We start from the raw sequence: 21,516 nt of genomic DNA on the forward strand, positions 1-21,516 counted from the left end.
AAACTGGATTACTACCATCACTTCTTTTTGATGCTTCTTTTTTTTAGAAAATACTGAAAATTTATGAAGCTCATAAAACACCAGCCATGCAGATAATTGAAATGTTGGTAGAAGTCATTCCAATGTGACACTCAGCGTGGGGTTCAGCTCATCAGATGGGGGGCTTGAAATTTAGATGTCAATATGTAGCTCTCTCTTAACAACCCCTTACAGTAGTCATCATTTAGGGTTTGTTAATGTAGGTGCCTACAGCCATTTTGAGAAACCCTGGCGTAGACTCACCTGTCTCAGCAGAGGCAGCCTTTGCTTGCCTGGGTGTCCAAGTGCCCTTCATTCTGATGAAGAGTATCAAAAAGCTAAATTCAGACAAACTAAACTGAAAAATGATATACACTTATCTGGTGATTGCGATTAACAGTTAAGCAACAAGTGTAAACTAAAAATCAAAGTTTGTGTCAGATTGGTTGCATTTTTGTTGCTTCAAATCAAGCTTGGATTTGGACCAAACACAAAATGTAGAATAATTTGACATAGCTGCAGTTGTTAGCTCAAATGTAGTGCTTTGGTTTTGAAGAGGCATTTATTGAAGGGGTATCATTTTAAAAAGAAAACAGAAAACCAAGAGAGGCTGATTAGGTGGGGGAGCAAAACATCTTTCTCGTCTCTATTCAAGTATCTTTCTCTACATTAGGGTCCCAGATCCTCAGTTCAGAAACGTATTTAACCCTCACGTGAGGGATAACAAGGAAATTAGTCAGATTTCTTTTGCTGTGGGAAAATAATATGATGGCACATGGAGAAGGCAACCACTTCTAATCTTTGAACTTTGTTTTGTTTTCTTTTTCTTTTTTTTTCGTGTGTGTGTGTATTTCTCACTTATATTTCATTCTTTTAAATTTGATGCTGCTGTTTGTGATTCTTAGGTGAGCTATAGTCCCTGGCAAAAGTGCTGAAAAGGATTTGCATTTCTTGTGTGCTTGTCGCTGCTTATGTTCTTTGCTTCTCCCTTTTTCAAAAATTGTTGTTTTATTCACAGATGTGAAAAAGAATGGAAGGGAAACCGCTGCCATAAAAGGGCTAAGCCTCTTCAGCCTCCAACTTCAAGTTTCCTTCAAAATGGTGGGTCTGGAAGAAAGAAATATCTTTCAATTCATTTTTTTGACTGTTTCATTGTACTTATTTCTGTCTTTGATTTCTCTGATTTTGCAGATATTTGGATTGGGTTGGGTATCTGTTTCTTGCTGATTAAAATTACGGCTGCTGCCTTGTATTTCTTTAAAAGGAAGAAAGTGCCAGAAATGTAAGTGAAATTTTTATTTTGCATAAAGCAGACACGAATGTGGCACAAAGCAATGGCTAACTGCCCTGTCTCATTGGTTTCAACTTTTAAACCTCCCCACAGTCTGTTTGCCTTCATACGCAACACTAGGCGTAAAACCTAGCATTGCAACGGAAGCTGACCTTAGTGACCCCAGTCTGGAAACAATAAGTTATCATTTGACTGCTTAGAATGTTTTCATTGCAACATTGTTTGATTATTCTGAAATTTAGAAGTTCATAATTCATCCACCTTAACTGCAGTAGACCTGATTTTTGTACACGATGGTTAAATATGAAAAATAGAAGGTATTTAAAGAATCACAGAATCATAGCATAGTTTGGGTTGGAAGGGACCTTAAAGACCATCTAGTTACAAACCCCTGCCACTACAACCTTCCACTACATCAGGTTGCTCAAAGCCCCGCCCAACCTGGCCTTGAACACTTTCCAGGGATGGGGCAGCCACAACTTCCATGGGCAACCTGTGCCAGTGCCTCAGCACCCTCACAGTAAAGAATTTCTAATCTAAATCTACCCTCTTTCAGTTTAAGGCCATCCCCCCTTGACCTGTCATTGCAGGCACTTGTAGTGACAGGAGCTGAGCACAGTACTCCAGGTGGGGTCTCACGAGAGCAGAACAGAGGGGGAGAATCTCCTCCCTTGACCTGCTGGCCACAGTCTTTTTAATGCAGCCCAGCATATGCCTGGCTTTCTGGGCTAAAAGCCCACACTGTCAGCTCATGTTGAGCTTCTTATCAATCAACACCCCCAGTTCTTTCTCCTCAGAGCTGCTTTCAATCCATTTTCCTCCCAGCCTGTATTTTTTCTTGAGATTGCCCCCACCCAGGTGCAGGACCTTGCACTTGGCCTTCATGAGGTTGGCACCAGTCCACCTCTCAAGCCTGTCAAAGTTCCCCTGGATGACATCTGTTCCCTCCAGCATGTTGACTTAACCACACAGCTCAGAGTTGCTGGCAAACTTGCTGACTCAATCCCACTGTCCATGTCACCAAAAATATGTTAAACTGCACCAGTCCCAATACTGACCCCTGAGGAACATCACTTGTCACTGGTCTCCACTTGGACCTTTAAGCCATTGATGACAACTTTTTGAATGTGACGATTCAGCCAATTCCTTATCCACTGCGTGGTCCATCTGTCAAATCCATGCCTCTCCAGTTTAGCAACAAGTGGTTTCCTGAAATCTCTGATGCCAAATTAGTTTCTTACAGGTATATTTACTGCTTTGCCTGAAGCTACTGAGTACCACATGCTCCTGGTGGAACATTCTTTCCCTAAGTATTTCAATATTTACACACATCTGAGAACTTTCTTTATCCCTGTGAAAAGTGAATGGAATAAAAGTGGATCTTTTCTGCTTTAAAATATTGGGGGTTTCATAGAAAGCTTCAATAGATTAGAAAAAATACAAGTTGTGAGGCTGCAGAATTTCACTTTCTTTACAAATTGTAGCTTTTGTCCCCTCTTCTTTAGTTACTACAGACACACTCACAATCTCACTTTCTGTATTAATCTTGTAATAGCCATCTTAATCAGTGGTCCTTTAGATATGTATCACCAATGTCACCTTATCTGTTGCTTCCACCCATCCCCCCTACCTTTTTTGTTTTACAATCATTGTCTGATACTGTCATCTTGTACCAGGATCACCCTGGTACAGGCCTCTTGGATTGTGGTTAAAGGACCTGTCTTCCCTGTGGTGAATGAGTCCTCTAGCTGGTGATTTTTTTTTTTACAAATCTGTATTTCTTCCTTCAAGTACTGTGCTTGCTCTTAGTCGTGTGCAAACAGCAACTGAATTATCGTCTGACATCCTACTGCATAAAGTGCATCTTCAGTAAAGGAAAAAAAAAATCAGCTAAATTGGTGAACGTTTACTTCAAAATTTATTTCAAATGCCTTAGACTGCCTGTTTATTATTTCACAGATATATTTCCTAGCCCTTCCTGTCATCCCTCTAATAATCTCTGCTTCCTCTGTCCTCCCTAAGATTTTTTTCCGTCTGTTTCTTATTTTGCTCTAACACTTCTATTTCTTCTCTGCCTGCCTCTTGACTTTGCCAGATCCTTCCCTGCCAGTAAATACCTACCACATCTCTTCCTCCCTTTCAGCAATTCCTGTTGTGCATTGCCTTGTCCATTTTCATGGTGTTAGATATCCCTTACCCCTCATTTTCTTCTCCAGATTTCATCTTCAAAACTCTTTACCTTTAAACTTTTGCTCTGCTATAGACTTTTTTCTCTTTGGGGATATTACTATCTCCCAAACTATCTACTAAATTGTGCTGACTCCTGTCCTGACATAATTGCTGCTGACATGTCTCCAAACACTGCATGCTACCCTTGACAGGTAGAGTTGTCACGAGAGCAGAAGCAAAATGTTGAAGGTTGTGCTACTGTTCATTGAGTTCATAGCTTCACCTAATTCCTTTTTATCTCCTTCCTCTTCTGTAAAATTGGAACGACAGTATCTCCTTATCTTAGTTTATAAGGGCTTTAAGACTTTATTCATTCACATTTATACAGCCTGCAAAGGTACACATATGGAAAGGCACCTCAGAAATGCAAGATTAGCTGTATTGTAAGAGCTTCTTGATTTTTTTTGTAATTTCAAATAATATTAAAAAAAAGATTCTAATGTTTTTCTCAAGTTTGATGATGTTTTAATAAAAAAACATTCTTTTCCCTTATGCTACTTCTTTGCTCTAAACACTCCCTTTTACCTTTTTTTTCATGGGATTACCTAAGGGTTACTATGCTGCCATCCACCTCTCTTTTACTCACATATCTAAGTTCAAGAAATATTTTTTCTTTTCCTGTAATTATACACACTAAAAAAAAAAAAGTCTTTCTTGTACATGAAAAGTTACCCTACTGCAATAAGATGCCAAACACTAAAGTGCCCTATTATGTGTGTAATAAAACAGGGATGAATGAGAATCTTACTATGTAGTAAGAAAATATTACAGTCCAGACATGAAGAGAATCAGAGCTGTGAAAAAGATGAAAGCAAAGATCTTTCTGGCCTTTATTGTTTTCACTGGAGCTGCCAAAAAGTTAATTTATGATGATAGAAATTTCTGTGGTTTTGCCTGTAGGAACTGACAAAGACTGTCAAATCATTTTGCCCATGGTATAGATTAAACACTTTTATTTTCATTTTTTTTTATTGTTTTCAATCACAGTTGACTTAACATGTGTGTTAAAAATGCATTTTATAATATCTTATCAAGAAATAATCTGTCTAATAAATGGCAAATTGATTGTGGAATTGTGAAAATGATGAAATCTGAAACTTTGAATTTGAGAAGATAAGTTCATCCAGGCCATTTGTCTCTCCTTCTTCAAATACTGAGTGCCTAGCATTATTTGTTAAACAGAAATCACACTGGAAACACAGTAGTAAATTGAGGCAAGTTTTTCCTTAACTGCTTAATCAGTAATAAGAAGTGAGTAGTCAAAATAAAACCAATATTATCATACTGAAGTTTGGTTCTTTAAGATGAAACATTAGAATAAGAAGTGACTTGTGTTTGCATAAATCTGTAAAATTTACAATGTGACAGCACCACACAGAGGCATGAAATTTTACTCCTGATTTTTTTAAGGGGATTTGATGAGCTAGAGAAATTTAGCTGTGCACACGAATGATACTTTCCTACGATTCCTTTTCACTTCAAAAGCTTGTATCTGCTTTTAGTCTCCCTGGGATACGTTGTTTTCTTAAAGTCATTAGACACTAGAGGCATTCTAGGCCTGCTTGGCCATTGTTTCACAGGGAATCTTTCACACACTTGAGCCTGTATTTACTGCCTTTTAATAAATTGTTCTGATAGCTATTTTTTAATAATTTCTAGTAATGTCCTCTTTCTCTTTGCTCATATAGGACCACACATGCACGCATTGACAGATGGTCCTCCAGAGGCACATTAAAAATTGTAGATGCTAGCTCCCAGAGCATTTTAATATGGAATCCAAACCCATCTACACCTCAGTGGAAATAGCAGAAGAGTGTGTGCAAGAGCTTAGGGAAAGTTTTCAGTTTCCAATAGAACTAATTTTTTCACCAGAAAGCCAGATAGCAAACAGTAAGAGTAGACTGGTGACCCCTTAGACAATTGCTGGCTAAGAAGTTGTCACTAACAGCGTTGAGGATCTGAGAGTTACATTTGTTGCTCTCTTTCTTCGCTGGAAAGATCAATAGTGCCTTAACCCCTCCTTTCAATCCAGAAAGAATGTCCTGCTTCCTCTTTGCTTCCTCCTTCTTCTCCTTCCTTTGTCAGAATTTCATCTCTGATTCGCAGACTTTAAACTTTTCAGTGCCCAAGTAGAAATTACTGGAAGTCATCATATAAGTTCATTTCCTACAGGACAAAACCAGCTCATCACATGGCTTGGAAGCAGTGTGCTTCACTACCATGATGGCATTCAGATATGCAAGCTACTTCCCAGCTAGCAGCTGGGGATATGTGAAACTTCTGTCTAGAAACCTCAACTGAGAGGAAGCTTATAAATTTCTCACATTCTTGTTTCTGCTCCAGAGATGATGTTTTCTAGTCCAGAAAGGAAAGCTGCCGGTTACTCCACTCCTTCAGTGACATCTGTCCTTGTTGACCAAATAGAAGCAAAGCTTCAGTTTAGCTTCCATTTTATTGCAGCAGCCTTCTCATGCTTCATTTTACTTTAAAAAGTGAGAATGTGAAAAGTGAGCGACTTTCCACACAGCTAAACTATTATTATTTCCTATTGCCTTCAAAGCAGTCAATGTCCTGAATCCTTACAGTTTGTTCCTTTCCTGTTCTTGATCTGTGCCATCAGCTGCAATGCGAATATATCACAGCTATTATCAGTCCTGTCAGTCATAATGAACACAGAACATTAATTTTTCCAAAGCACGTCAATAATGTGTCTTGCCACACAGGCAACAGAGTGAAAAACTGAGGTGCACTGGGAAAATATTTTAAAGTGATAGAAAATCAAGGCAAAATGGAAATCACAAAGGCCATTTTTCATCCTGCCACAGGACAGACTCAATTGTATTACTTCTAGATTTGCACTTAAAGATCTTTAGCAACATGAATTTGGTGGCATTCTCAGCCAATCTTGATGTCCTAGCTAGAAAGAAAGTCTACTGTTAGAAAGTTTTTTTTCCTAATTGCTGATATGCCTGTTTAGAATCTAAGTTCATTCCTATTCACCATCGGCAAGAACACATCATTCCCTTTCTTTTTGCAAAAAGCTTGTTTTGTACTTGAAGGCAGTTGTTACGCCTCCTTACAGGCTGGTTTTTTTTAAATTAAACAGGCTCAGTGCTCTTTGCCTTTTTCCATGGTTAAGGTTTTCTACAATCACAATGATACCAGTTGCTGTTGCCAAGACTTTCTCCAATTAGACCATACCCTTCTGGAGGTCTGGTGTGGAGAAATTGATAGTGTATTCCAGGGCAGGCTATCCAAGTGGATCTTAAGGACTGACAGAGTTCATCACTGGCTATGCCTCTCTTCCTATACTCCAAATGAATAAACAGTGTGACAATAGAATGATGTTTATTATATGATTTTCAGCTTGCGAGCTGGATGGCAGACAGATACTCTTCTTGTAGAATGAGAGAAAAAGGTTGAGTTCTATGAGACAAAAATACCCAACACAAAACTAGGAAGCAGCAGGTGTAACTGTTATTTGGGAGTTGTGTTACTAGGCTAATGCTGCTATCCAAAACCGTTCCTTCTTCTGTAGAATATCTTTTTCCTGAGGGACGAAACCCAGTGCTATAGTCAGAAGTCTTCAGTTTTTCTGAAACGTACATCTCACAACTGCCACATGTAGGAAAGTTTTCAAAGAAACAGGAGGTGACATGCTGGAACAGAGCAAATCACTCAGTCTGTATCCTTCCAGATCACCAGATCACTTTCAGATCACCAGATCAGAGATGCGAAGGACTGGGGATTATTTTAAAAAATAAAATTTTCTAAAGTGACTTAACAGGTATGAAGTACAGACCCAGGAAGCCCAGATAGCATGTCAACAGCCCAATCAAGTATCCAAATGACATGTAGATGATTCTAAATGCAGCTTTTCAAAAGACTGCCCTCCTCGCATCATGCTTCTCATTTCTTCTGTGAGATGTGCCAAATACAGCCTACTTCTGCAAAACTAAATTTAGTTTAAAAGGTTTTTTAAATGCTTTGCAAATAGAGATCTGGAGTTATAGTTTCTGTTTAGAACAGAAGATTTAGAACCTCTATGAAGAATCCTTTTTAAAGGATTATAGAATCATAGAATGGTTTGGATTGGAAAGGACCTTAATATCATCTTCCACTAGACCAGGTTGCTCAAAGCCCTGGCCTTGAACGCTGCCAGGGATAGACCATTTACAGCTTCCTTGGGCAACCTGCTGAAATGCCTCACCACTCTCACAGTAAAGAATTTCTTACTTATATGCAACCTAAATCTACCTTGTTTAAGTTTTAACCCATTTACCCCTTTTAGTAGCTTAATTGTAATTAAAACTTTGGTCCTCTAGAATTTTGTCATTGTTGTTGTGGACCTGATGGTAAAAATTATTCTATTACTGTATTTCCTACAAATTTGAATACTATCTAAAAGAAATATTGTATTTTTCATTGAAAGGTACATTGAAAAGCACAAAATTCTGAGCTGTTGCTTCCAAATAAATGAAATCTAGATACCTTAATTTTCCATTAAATAGCATGATGTTACTCAGGAGTGCCTTTATACAGTGTCAGGTATTTTGTGGAGCATAAATCTTTCTCCCATCTCTGTGAAGCTATAGAACAGAAACCTATGACAAGGCATTAGTTTTTGCAAGTAAGGAATGCAGATGAGTTTAGCAAAGCTATGACCCATGTGACCTAAATCCCAAAATGATTAATCCTCTCCTTTCCTACTGTGGTATTTCTGGTTATGTTAGAAAATCCAGTTCTCTCTGAGCTGCCTTACCCACACGTTTGAGGTTTTTTTTTCCTAAACCATGTTATGCTCAGCATTTTTAAGGCTGCGTGGTACAGTCTTCTGAATTTGCAATTTACGGGTTTTCCTTATAAATGAGATTTATAAACATTTCATAGTGGTTGATTATTCTGGACCATAATTCCTGTGAGTGATGAACTAACATTCTCCTTACTGTACAGTAGTAACACATATATAACTTTCTCCCCATACTGAGAACTTCAATAGGCATATTGCTCTTTACTGTAGCAATATGCTATCATTTTCTATCAGGGTAATGTTTCACTTATGTCAAGTAATAGCAAGCACTGCAAGAATGAGCTTAAGTCAAGCCACTGCAATACATTTAGTTAAATTGCTCGATCAAGCAGTTTAAAATTTGGGTGTAAAATGATGACCAGATGGCAACACTCACTTCACTGACTGATACTTCACTTTAACGCTTTCCTCAGCAGTATCAGTATTGGTGACAGAGTACTGGAGTGGACATACCATTGCTTTGCTTTAATAAGGAAAGATTCACATTTCTAATTACCTCAAGATTGAATGTGTTGTCTTTACATGTATGTAAAGATGTATGCACAACATGTAAAGTAATGGGAATATATCATCTCAGTTCCCCAGCAATTACCACCTCATCCGACTTATAGCTCTTGTGTAAACATGATTAAATTTTCACTTGTATATCCTTTGATAACTTTTAAGTCATTCAAAAATATTTCAGTAATTTGTAAAGATAGTTATTGGTATCTATTGCATCTTTGTGCATGTAAGTGTAACATATATGTTACATGTAAAGTAACATGTTCAAGGCAATTCCTAAAGCCCTGCTTTGCCAAAAAAGATTCCTATGAACAGGAAAAAACTTAAGAAAGCACATTCACCACCTAAATCTGGATAGCATAAATTCAACCAGTGCCCATATCCTATAGTCCTTAGGATTAGGTGCCCAACTGCGTTATGTTCTTTCACAATTTAAACCTAAAGTGTGCAGACACCTGAAATATGCTGAACCTGAGCAATTTTCATGCTTGGCAAAACCTCACACACATAGAAAGAACTGGTTTCAGCACTAAACATAGTAACCACAGACACGCTATTGAAGAACTCAACCACCAGTGCTCTTTTTGGTGCCCACAGTTTGGCACAGTATCCTGCTGGTTAGTTATCCTCTTTGCAGAGGAAGCTGGAGATCTGTGCTTAGTATCCTTCCTGCCTTCAGGACAGACCTAAGTACTCAGTGTGTTCTTGTCCATATAAGCAATACATATGTCTTGCACAAATTGCTGAAGTTCAATGGGGGAGAGCAGGATGGAAGAGAATCAGACCCTTCCTTTCTCTTATTGTCACAGTAAAGGTGGTTCCCACTGTGAATTGTGTGACTTGTGTCACCCTTTGGAAGCATCTTCACTGACTGTAAACAGAATCGATGTGCTTAATTCTGTATCATGCTTAATGGCCATATTAAGACATACAGCTGGTTTGCAGTATCTAAAGGACACACCAAAATTAAAGCATACCAATCTGGCCCTCTGGGCACTAGTTTAGAAGCAGAGCCGTGTTCCTTGGAAACTTCATGTCTGAGTTTACTTCTGACCTCAGGTTTTGTAAGCTTCAGGTTTTGTGAGCTTCATGTTTTGTGAGTCATCGTGTGATTTGAGAGTAAAAAAGCCAATTCTATGTATATTTTGAGTACTTCATTCAAGAGGATTAATATGCGAATACACACTTAGGAGGTGTATAAATAACCTAATGTATTATAGCTTCACTAAACTAACTAAAAGCACCAGAATATCATGATTTGTTACAGTTAAGATCAAATGAACGAATTAAAGGGTTCAAATATTTATATCTTCACATTGCTGTGTCAGGTAATCAAACTGAATTATGAGACTAGCATTAGAAGGAATTATTTTCTGCCAGACTGTTGTGAAGGATTTCAAGGTCCCATGTCTGTCTTAGTCTAAACCCCAAATGTAGGTTCCTGCACTGATTTAACTTATAAGGTGTTCTGTAGCCTACCTGTGCCTTCCTCCTAAGCAACCATTCCCGTTTTAGTTCTTTGCAAAAGAAATCATGCAGTGTACCCCACCTGTGGCTCTCACTGATGAACAATAAATCTATACATATCCAAAAGCATGTATACGTTTAGCAGCAACAAATGAAAAGTGATTATTTTAACCTGCACGTCTCACTCAGAACATCAGTTTAATTGCATTCATTTCAATAGAGTTCAGTCAGAGATGTATTTAGCCATGTATATTTTTTGACTTAAGTCTTTTCAACCTGAAACTGTTTGGTTCTTTGACAACCTGTGTGATATTGTGGGTGGTTTTGTCGTTTGCTTGACTTTTCAAGGAAACTGAAGGAAACCACTAATGCTCCCTTTGCCAACCCATTGTATGAAGACCTTAGTTCATCTGGGAAAGTAAAGGTAAGTAGCAAAAGCTGCTTCTATACATTCAGAAAAATGAGAGGCTGTAGGTCTCAGATAAATTTTCCATTAAAACAAACTGTTTATTCCCTCACTGAATGCTATTTACTAAAAGAGGTAAGGAGTAAAAATTGCTGCAGTGCTCAGATTAGTTCCAGTGCATTTTCAAAACAGGCAGATTTGAAATCAGCTCAGTTTTGAGAACATCACCATGTTTGTAACTAATACTGACTGTGGGCTTCTAAATCAGAAAAAGAAAAAGGAAATTTGGATGAAATATTTAGCCAGACATATAGAAGAAAAAGCTCACAGGGACTTGTTTCTTTTAATTGGGGGGGGGGGGGGGGGGGGGGGCAGGGGGGGGACGCGGATGAGGGGGACCCAACAAAACAACTAAAAAAACAAAGAAAACAAAAAAAGACCCCACTAACAAAAAAAAAAAAGCACCACCACCAAAAAACACAAAATGTGTGATTCAGTACCCAAGTTGCCTTTGCACACAAACTTAACATTAATAAAATAGTTTAGAATATTTCCCAATACCTTAAATGTGCATCACTGTAAAATTCACCTTAATGCTAAAGAAATGCTTGCTCACACATTTCCCTAATGCCGTTGCAGCTATTTCTGTTATTTGATTTATCATTGAAAATAACACGGACAAATCACCTTGAGTTAAAAGGAGAACAGAAAAAAAATTTTTTTTAAAACATCTTTCCTGCGCTATTTTGATACTACCCTTATTAACATTGAACGGACTAGGCTTCATTTAAAACAGAAAATAAAACTTCCTTGTCCTTTCCTCGGTCAGTAATATAAGACTCTACTGCAGCCTTGAATAGGATTAACTATGACATGCCATTTACTTTCCATAAAAAGTTCCTTACACCTGATTTTAGAGACATTAGATCAAATTAATTTACTTACAGGTTGGGGTCTGTGAGAGCTCCAAGTTGGAAACATTCCCTTCACAATCATGTCCAATTTATCAGGACATTTTTATTTTAATTGAAATAGATTCCTGACAGACCGACTTGAAAAACAGAAACACAGTGTCAGGAGAGACATTTTCACAGAAGACAGCCCCAGGCATTGTGATTGAAGTCCAGTGCTATACCAGATCTTCCTCTATTTCCATTAAGATTGGGAAAATATGTGTTTTCACTCATTCTTCCTTTAAAAGGGAAAACAAGGATTATGAGCTTTCACTGGGTCTGATTGGCCTTAAATCTGAATAGTGCATCACCAGTCAAAAGAAACGGTAAAACACAAACAACAGCTCTCCAGCTGAGTATTCATAAGTTACTCACTTGTAGACATCTATAAGTTTTTAAAAGAAAGAACAATTCTCCTCAGACCTTTCTGAATACTGAAACCATGCAGGCTTAACATTGCCAAACACTTGCCTGTAATATTGCCTCATAGTTTTGAATCCAGAGCGTGTTACTCAGGCAGCCACATGGAAGGATATTTTCATAATATTATTTGCAGCTCACTAAAATTATTCTAAAGCAGCTTTTTTCTTTTTGTAGTCTCCTGGGTATGCCACCTCACCCGTGGTTCAAATTAGTGTTTCTCCATGGCATGAGGTATGTAATAACACATTTATCTTCTAAAGCAGGACATGTGTTGGACTATTAAATGAAATACATTTGCAGAGGAAAAGGTAAAAAGGCACTTAAAGTCAATGGTCTGTTGCTACTCATAATGTTAGCACCTCTGGAAATCTGAGAATGTTGACCAGGGTTGGACTGGCTGAGAAGGACTTCATAAAAGTAATTTCATTAATGTTGCTTACTGCAGCTGCTTGCTACATTATACAGTAGTTTAACACTTTCCAGTAAGGCAGATGCTGAAGAGTATGTTTCAAACTACAGAAGTCCTTACATGAAGAGTTCATTGTATCCCTTTTCTTATACATTCCTCATTCAAGAAAATTAGAGCTGGTCATTTAAATTTAGAATACCATGTATCAGAATAAGTGACCCACTGCAACCACACCATTATGCACAGATTCTCTCCAAATACTACTATAAATGTAACAGAGAAAGAGCTTTGAAGAGAAGAATGCAGAAGAAAGTTTAAATTACTTGATCAGGTATGTGTGGCAGGTAAAGGATTCAGTGGAGCCATGCTAATATTTATCAGCTGAAAATCTGGTCTAAAAGGTTTAGAGATTTTATAGCTTTCTTTGAACTTAACATCATATGTTATTTTTGTAATGAATCTACAGCCATTCATATGACCATTCTAACAAATTAATTAAATGACTTAGTTTTTAAATTTCATTCTATATTTTTCCTTTTAGTATCCATTTAATGAAGATGTGAATGCTAATTCTTTTCCAAATCCTCTCTATGGTGAAGAATCAGAAGACGTGGAGAAATTATGCAGCTCCTTGAAAACAGACATAAAACAGGATCAATATTGCTTGTAACTCTTTGCCTGAAGATTTGTTCTAAAATCTCAAATGTCATGATATTATAGTGTTTGCAGTATGAATTAATAACTTCACAGAATAACTCTTTTATTAAAATAATTTTGTTCAGAAAGTAGCTATATTAAAAATGGAATCCATACATATGTAAAACATATATATATATAGTTTTCTGTCATTTCTGTTGGTGCAGAAAGAGATTGGTGACTATAACTATGAATTCATTTTACATTCATACAGTTCAAATTCCAGTATGTTAATAAAATACTTAATCAAATCCAGATTCTTAAGGTTTGAGAATCATAATTGTATGTCTATTATTTGAGAAAGTATGACTTAAATATTTCTGTAGTTTTGCACTGGAAACAGATTTTAAATGACCATTTTAGTGTTTCAAGAGGCAGAAGCAAAAGAAAAGTCTTTGCTTAATTAGAAACATGTTGAGCTAAATCAAAGATGGTCATGAATCATGCATTTGTGCATCAACTCAGCATGTGATTCATCAATGTGACATCCTGGTATGTATACTTAGTTTTAAAAAATATGTTTATTATTAACCTTGATAGCCATATCTGACCAAATTCCCTTCTGGTCAGCTCTACAGTGCTTACTGCAGCACTATTCATTAGCCTAGTGGTTGACAGAGGGTGGAAATTAGCATGTGCAGGAAACTAGTTTTGCCGAATAGCTTGGCCTCCCACAGAGCTGAAATTTGTGTCATCCCTTTCTTATGCCTAAATAAGAAAGATTTTGGGGGTGGTGATTCTGGATTTCCTCCTGATTTAGGGTGTCATCCTCTGTGATACCAGGAATAGCTTATGTTTACTTTCAATAACCTGACAATATGTCATCTTCCATAATGCGCACTTGAATTATATGGTGGTCATTTTTAGCTTGAAGCCTTAAGTGCTCCTGCTATGCTTGTGTTTTCCTCCCTTACTGTATTTCTACAGCCTGCTTAATTTTAAATCCATTGGTAAGTTGCAAAGTTACTAAACTCCTACAAATTTCATAAAAGCAGACATCTGGATAGTAGGCAGTACCTTCAAGAAATGATGAAATTAGACTTTGAGACTCCAGACTGAAAAACACACTGAAGCCTGGGTTCATTCCATCATACAGAGGACTGCTTGTTTGGGGTTTAGTTTGGGTTTTCTTTCACTCTTTCTTAATAGCATGTCAGTAGTCCATAGCTCTCTACTGAAGCCACAGAACTATTTTTTGATTTAGGTTTTCTTATCTGACTGGCATATTGTTTCATGGGCAGCAGAACTAACAATGCATGACTCCCTTGGATGTTTGTCCATGATTCTGTCCCTACCTCTACAGCAATATGCTAATAAGTACCTCTTTGCTGCAGTGTAGAACCTACTATTTCTTTTTCCTCTCTCTTCTGTAATCCACTGTACTATTGTCAGTCCTTCTCCAAGCTTCATAGCTTCATCTCTTGAGCTTGTCTCCCTGATGTGTCCTAACTACAAACTGAAAAAGAAACATCAATCGCTGTCTCACACAGAGATAAGATGTGCTGATCAGCTGCTCTGTTTTGGCTGGTTGGCCAGTTGGTGGCACAGGTAACAAACTCGCGCTGCAGATTCTTCTCTGTGCTCTGGATTTGTACAGCTGTGTCCTGCCCCACTGCTACTTTAATGAAGATGCTTGAAGCTTCATGCCTTTCATACACACACCTGCCTTAGTGCTGAGTTTAGTTGGAAGTTACCAAATGTTATTCCATAGAGGTTTTAAAAAAGGAACTGTGACAAAAGGAGCACACATGCTGACTTCTTTCTAAAACAAGATTAGTAAAACAGAAACATAGATTTTGCTCGTTATACTTGCCCTCATTGAGACACAGAACACACTTAATCCGGCAAAGTGCCAAGTGCCCCCAGTTCCTGAACTCTGGTATTTTGATGAATCTGTGTGAGATGATTGATCTCCACATTATAAACAGACATTAAACATTCTTACAAGGTCAAGCCCATGTAGTAAAATTCTCATTTATTCTGCAACAGACTAGCACTGCTTTCAGAATTTCATTAAACTCTAAAATGCTGGTTATGCTATAGTTCTTAAATCTCCAGTCGTTGTGCTACACAATATTTATCAAAATTTACAATAATGAAAAGGATTTTAATTGGATTAATAATTGGATAATTTTATCACATTCTTCCTTATGAAAGAAAATATATTTATTTTACTATTAATAGTATTTTAATTTCATAAATTAAAGCATAAGATTATAAAGAATTATTGTAAAAGAACCCAAAGAATATCATATTTCTTATTATTACCTGTTTTCTGAGGGTGCTGTGATTCTTCTGGATTATCTCTGGAACAAGGTAGGCTTCCCTCAAAATAATTTTCCATTTTTATAATTAATAGAATATTTTTAAACAAAGCGTTAAAATTGAGACTTCTCATCTTCCTGAACTTTGATCATATTTAACTATTCTTATTTCACCAAGAGCAAAATATTTACTTATATGCACTGTATGGTTATTGTCTCTTCCCTAACAGCTGACTAACAACAGCCCCAGACTTACAAGTTTAAGAAAGACAAAAATTATATATTTTTTACTTAATTTTCTGAAATTTTTCAGTAATTTGAACCAAAGCAGTAGAATTCATATTTTCAGTCATTCTTGCCAAAACTTGAATGTAAAAATATAAAGAATATAGGCTTCTTGCTGCTCCCAATTAATAATAGCCCTTAATTAAATACTCTCCATAATCTTATGCTGTTATTGTTAAAAATTCTAAGTAGTAAAAATGAATTGTCTCCAAGTGGCCAGTTTTCTGGGAATAAATTAGAAGATGGGTACTCTATGCAGTTGGTGATAGCCTAGTGTTAACATGTTTGTACATTAATGATCCACATTAACAGCAGAAATAAATTACAAGACAAAACTTTTAACAAAACCTAATACTACCTGCAGTGTGGTCAATATGGCCTTCTCAGAGTTTCAGTCCCAAAATCTCATAAAAAATGTAATCAAGCTTTTGACTAATCTGCATTTCAAACTAGACATAATTATGGTGCATATCAACAACATTTTACACACAGATAGCCAGATTCTTATGTTAGAAAGGGTCATCTTGATTGCAGTTTGCTCCAATACATGCCTTGACATCTGCTACTAGCCATGACTCTGCAATTTGAGAAGACGTGGGAAAGGGGAGAGGATATTCTGTTTAAAAAAATTTAGGTACAACATGTAGTTGTGTACCCTCCTCTTTGACAAAACTGAAGGGCTCAGGCCTTGCTCAGAGTTTCTCCTTGGGCTCGTTAGTTGCAGTGTTGAAGCAGTACCAATGCTTTGTACTGCTGCCTTCTTTCTCCATATATTCCAGTGTGTGCTGCCCCTTACAATTGAGATCCCTATGGATGTAGTCCAGGCACTTGTTGTTGGTGATTTTCTCTCATCCTTGCCCTGGTTGACCAGCAACAGACTAATCAGAATGAAGACAATAAAACTGATCTAATTTTGAAGTTTGGCTCAATAGCCAAATGGAGAACAGTGATGAGTGATGTTCCTCAGGTGTCAGTATTGAGACTGATGCTATTTAACATATTTTTAGCGACACAGACAGTAGGATTGAGTGTGTCCTCGCAACTTTTCCAACAACACCAAGCTGTGTGGTTAAGTCAACATGCTGAAGGGAAGGGTTGCTATCCAGAGAGACCTTGGCAGGCTTGAGAGGTGGGCCGGTGCAAACCTCATGAGGTTCAGCAAGGCCAAAGGCAAGGTCTTACACCTGGGTCGGGGCAATCCCAAGGAAAAATACAGGCTGGGTTGAGAATGGATTAAGAGCAGCTCTGAGGAGAAAGACTTGGGGATGCTGGTTGATAAGAAGCTCAGCATGAGCCAGCAGTGTGGGCTTGCAGCCCAGAAAGCCAACCATATACTGGTTCCATCAAAAGGAGAGTGATGAGCAGGGCAAGGGAGATGATTCTTCCCCTCTGCTCTGCTCTCATGAGACCCCACCTGGAGTACTGTGTTCAGCTCTGGGGCCACCAACACAAGAACGACATGGACCTGTTGGAACATATCCAGAAAAGGCCATGAAGATGACCAGAGGGCTGGAGCACCTCTCCTATGAAGACAGGCTGAGAGAGCTAGGCTTGTTCAGTCTGGAGAAGAAAAGGCTCAGAGGAGACTTTCTAGCAGCTTTCCAGTACCTAAAAAGGGCCTACAGGAATGACGGGGAAGGACTTTTTATCAGGGAGTAATGATAGGATGAGGGGTAGCTGGTTTGAACTGAAAGAGGGTAGATTTAGGTTAGATATTAGGGTGAAATTCTTCACTATGTGGGTGGTGAGGCACTGTAACAGGTTGACCATAGAAGTTGTGGCTGCCCCATCCCTTGAGGTGTTCAAGGCCAGGTTGGATGGGGCTTTGAGCAATCTGGTCTAGTGAAAACTTGTGGCAAGGGTGTTGGAACCAGATGATCTTTAAGGTCCCTTCTAACCCAAACCATTTCCAGGCACAGCTTTTGATTTCTTTTCATGATGTTTCTATACCTGACACAGCTGGATTAGTTAGAATTTTGTCTGATACATCTTAACTCAAGTTACTGCCATATATGAACAGTAGAACCACCTAAAAAATGCCCACTCTTAGTAGCCGTCAGGTTGGCAATGGTTCAATTAATCTTGTCCTCAGGTGGGTGCCTGCCCTAGAGTGAAGTAAATGGAATTCTAGCAGATCCTAATTCTTTCTGTCAACTGTAAATACAGTCTAGACATGATGTGTGCAATGAAGATGTCCAGATTTAATAATATGAATCCAATTCATGTCGTCTTAATTAACTCTACATTTCATTAATGTGTGTATGTGATATGGAGATTCTCACTGGATAATCCCCCTTACAAGTTGTCCTGGGTTCAGTACATACAAATGTTTTCTTATACACAGATATTTGTCTAGACCTCTCCCTGTTTGTACACATTAGACACAAAGAGCTAAATGCGTACATGTAACATTCAGTAATGCATCTGTGAAAACCTGATATCTTCTGCCTTTCATTTTTGTTTGTGTGTGGGGAGAAAGGCAGAAGTATTTGGGGAAAATTCATATATAAGTTAACAAAAATGAAAGTTCATAAACATTTAAGTAGAAAAATCTATTAAGGGCTGTATTGCTCCATGTAGATTACAGCATGTGAGAAGTTAAGCACCTAACATGCAATGGGATTCTTCTTTCCTTAGTTCTTAAAAACAGTCATTTATTTTTCCAAGGTATGAGTTCGTTACTAAGACTTGTTTGTTACTAAGAATTGTTCTCCATTGTGTGTGGATGAAGAAGTAAAAAACGCAGCAAAGGAAAGAAAGACAGTCCTAAGAACACGTGTAGTGACATCATTTCAAATTGTTCCTACACTGTTACAACTTAATTGCCTATAGCTTTTATACTGTAGCCCTTTTCTACTGGACAGCATGTATACAGCTGACCAGAAGGATGGCTGTAATGTTCATGGTCTTGCAGGAGCCAACCACAGGTCTTCAAAAATGTCAAGCAAGTTAATATTCATATGTGGATATTAATTCACCATCTGCAGCTATAATCATTCTTAGGCACGTATTCTACACTCAAAAAATAGGTGTGATTTTCTACAGGATATTTCATACGTGACAACCAAGATATGGTAACCCATACAGCATATTAGTCTTGGTGAGTTTGAGTTTTAATTTTATGAGGATATTCAAGATGAATCTTAAAGGTAAGGGAAGGGAATAATCTTAAGCACACCAGGAATTTACAGCAAATTTACTGTTTGTTGTGGTTTAAGCCCCAGCTGTAAATTAGAACCACGCAGTCCACTTCCCCCCCCACCTTTCTTCCCTCCGCTTCTGGAGGGACAGGGAGGAGAATCAAAAGAATGCAACTCCCATGGGTTGAGATAAGAACAGTTTAATAACTAAGGTATAACACAAATCACTACTGCTACCACTAATAGTAATAATGATAAAGGAAATAACAAGGAAAAGAATACAACCGCTCACCGACCGGTACCTCACCCCCACCCTGCACTGATCCAGCCCTTCCGGGCCCCCAGTTCTACATCCTGGGCATGACGTGCTGTGGTATGGAATACCTCTTTGGCTAGTTTGGGTCAGGTGTCCCGTCCCTGCTTCCTCCCAGCTTCTCCTCCTCCCTGGCAGAGGTACTCACAAAGTCCTTGGTCAGTCTAAACATCGGTGTTATCAGCTTTGTTCCCAGGCTGAAAGTCAAAAACACAGTGCTGCAACAGCTACTAAGAAGGAGAAAAACTGACTGCTACTGCTGAACCCAGGACACTGTTCTATTATAAAACTGTATTTTTTCCCCCTCATCTTAATGTGGACAAAGAACAACGTAGTTCTCAGCTTAGAAGTGCCTAGAAGAACATAAATCTAGACCAAAGTGTTCAAGTGGTGAGAATGGGATGTAGTAGCTAAACTAGAGTAGCCTGTGATGTGACAATGAATTTCTTGCAGTCCTCTGGCTCTCTATGGTTCACAATCTAAAATATGGCTCCCAACATTGTTTCCAACTGCTAGAAAGAATTTTCCATTCTAATAGTTCAATTAATTTTTAAATGTATATTTCTCCTTTTGACCATTTATTCATTAAATTAGTTAATTTGTCCTTTTCTGTCTGAACAAAGTCAAATTATTATACTATGGAGTAAAGCTAGTCAAGTTCAGGGAAATATTTAGGTAACAGATGAAGCCAAAAAAGTTATCAGCTACAGCGGAGGGTGGGTATTATACTTTTCTAATGAAAATGTGTGTCTCTGAGACAAGCGCGCAAGGCTCAGCTGGGTTAAACGGGTTTAACAGGGATAAATGAGCACAAATTATTCATGGGAATTTTGAAATCCATGTAATTATATGATCACTTCCAGAACAAAGACTTCGGGATCATAACAGAAGGAAAAAGTCAGTCCACACTTAGCACAATGTTTAGCATATAGCTATGGAGAACAAAAAAAGTGATAATCTAGTGCTTTAATATTTGTGCATGTTTTGAAAGTTTGGGATGTTAAGCTAAATAATTTAAAGGTAAATGTAAGCAAACCTTCTTTTTTTTTTTCCAAAAGAAAGTTCTTTTCGTTTTCTTCCTCATTTTAGTCTTTAATTTTGAATCCTACTACTTCAAGTCACTCATTTTTTCTATTTTCAACCATTTAATGCAGGTCATTGTCTGTAACAAGTATTTTATGATATATAGGAGATGTGAATTTGTGAAGCTTTAGTCAACATTATTGCATTTTTGATATCTAAGGCTTAGAATACAATTGGCTGAGCACTAACATATATTTATGTTAGAAACATGTTATGTCAAGAGCATTAATATCAGTAATCTATTTGGTATTCACATGAACATGTTAGCCAGAAGTGGACGTTAATAAGCGCTGCATTACAATTGGCCTCCAATGCAACTGTGTATTACAGCTACCTTAGCAGTAAATATTCAATGGGATTCCTGTAAAGTGTTGCTAGGGAATTAATAACAATTTGCTTCTTTTTGTAAAAAGGGGCTGTATTCATTGTAACGACACAACTAACCATGTCATATATTAACTCAAGGAGGTGAGTAAAGACCCTCAGTTAGGCACTGCCCTGATCTTATATGCAGAATTGCTACTGACACAAAGCAAATCAAAAGGAAACAGGAATACACTCCTAGGAATATACTCCTGGATACATACTCCTATACTAATTTAGAATATCCAGAAGATTTAAAAAAAAAAAAAAAAAATAAAAATGTTTACATTACTCTGCAGTCAGTTTCTGTTTAGCTGTCTCAGTCTGCAAGCAGTTTTTCTGGACACTGTTCAGAAAATTCAGTAGCCAAAGGATGCTCAGGTTGGAAAGTTAATATTTATAGGAGTGTTGCTACTGCATTTTAGCAATGCTTCAACTGCTGCTTTAAACCACTCTAAAATCTGCCTATTTTACTTCACAAAGAGAACCTTCTCTTGAAGATGTTTCTCACAGGTGACAGTTTTGAAAGGCAGCGTCTATATGTTAAAGTTACTCTCATTCTCTTGTCTGTAAGCCTTTGTAACTCACTTTAACTTTTTTTACCAAAAAGTAGATACATGGGAAACCCTATTAAGTTCAATTTTGATAAAACTGTCTTGGAACATGTATGAGGTAGAATGGTGTGAGGTAGGGAGAGAATTAATCTCAGTAATTATTCAACATACTAAAGTGTCAATTTTTTTATTTTCACATTTGTATCCTGTTTGTGACCCATTTCCTATTTATAGATAAAAATCAAAGTATAAATTAATATGTTGCTTCTTTAAGTTCACTGCAAATTATCTAAGATAATTCTTAAGGC

At 37.6% G+C, this 21,516-nt stretch overlaps 1 protein-coding gene across 1 annotated transcript in view; it reads left to right on the top strand.

Annotated features, from left to right (window-relative positions):
- MALRD1 (MAM and LDL receptor class A domain containing 1) overlaps positions 1-13,180 on the top strand; it is a gene marked incomplete at both ends in the record, with an annotated part of 263,139 nt that extends 249,959 nt beyond the window's left edge. Inside the window, 5 exons of the mRNA XM_080609618.1 lie at positions 1,037-1,119; positions 1,210-1,300; positions 10,668-10,743; positions 12,276-12,332; positions 13,052-13,180. Of these exons, the coding sequence (XP_080465744.1) occupies positions 1,037-1,119; positions 1,210-1,300; positions 10,668-10,743; positions 12,276-12,332; positions 13,052-13,180 (436 nt within the window). The remainder of the gene's footprint in view (positions 1-1,036; positions 1,120-1,209; positions 1,301-10,667; positions 10,744-12,275; positions 12,333-13,051) is intronic.
- Positions 13,181-21,516: the final 8,336 nt, after the last annotated feature.

This window comes from Psittacula echo (assembly GCF_963264785.1).
Source record: "Psittacula echo genome assembly, chromosome: 2".
In the NCBI taxonomy this organism is placed as follows: domain Eukaryota; kingdom Metazoa; phylum Chordata; class Aves; order Psittaciformes; family Psittacidae; genus Psittacula; species Psittacula echo.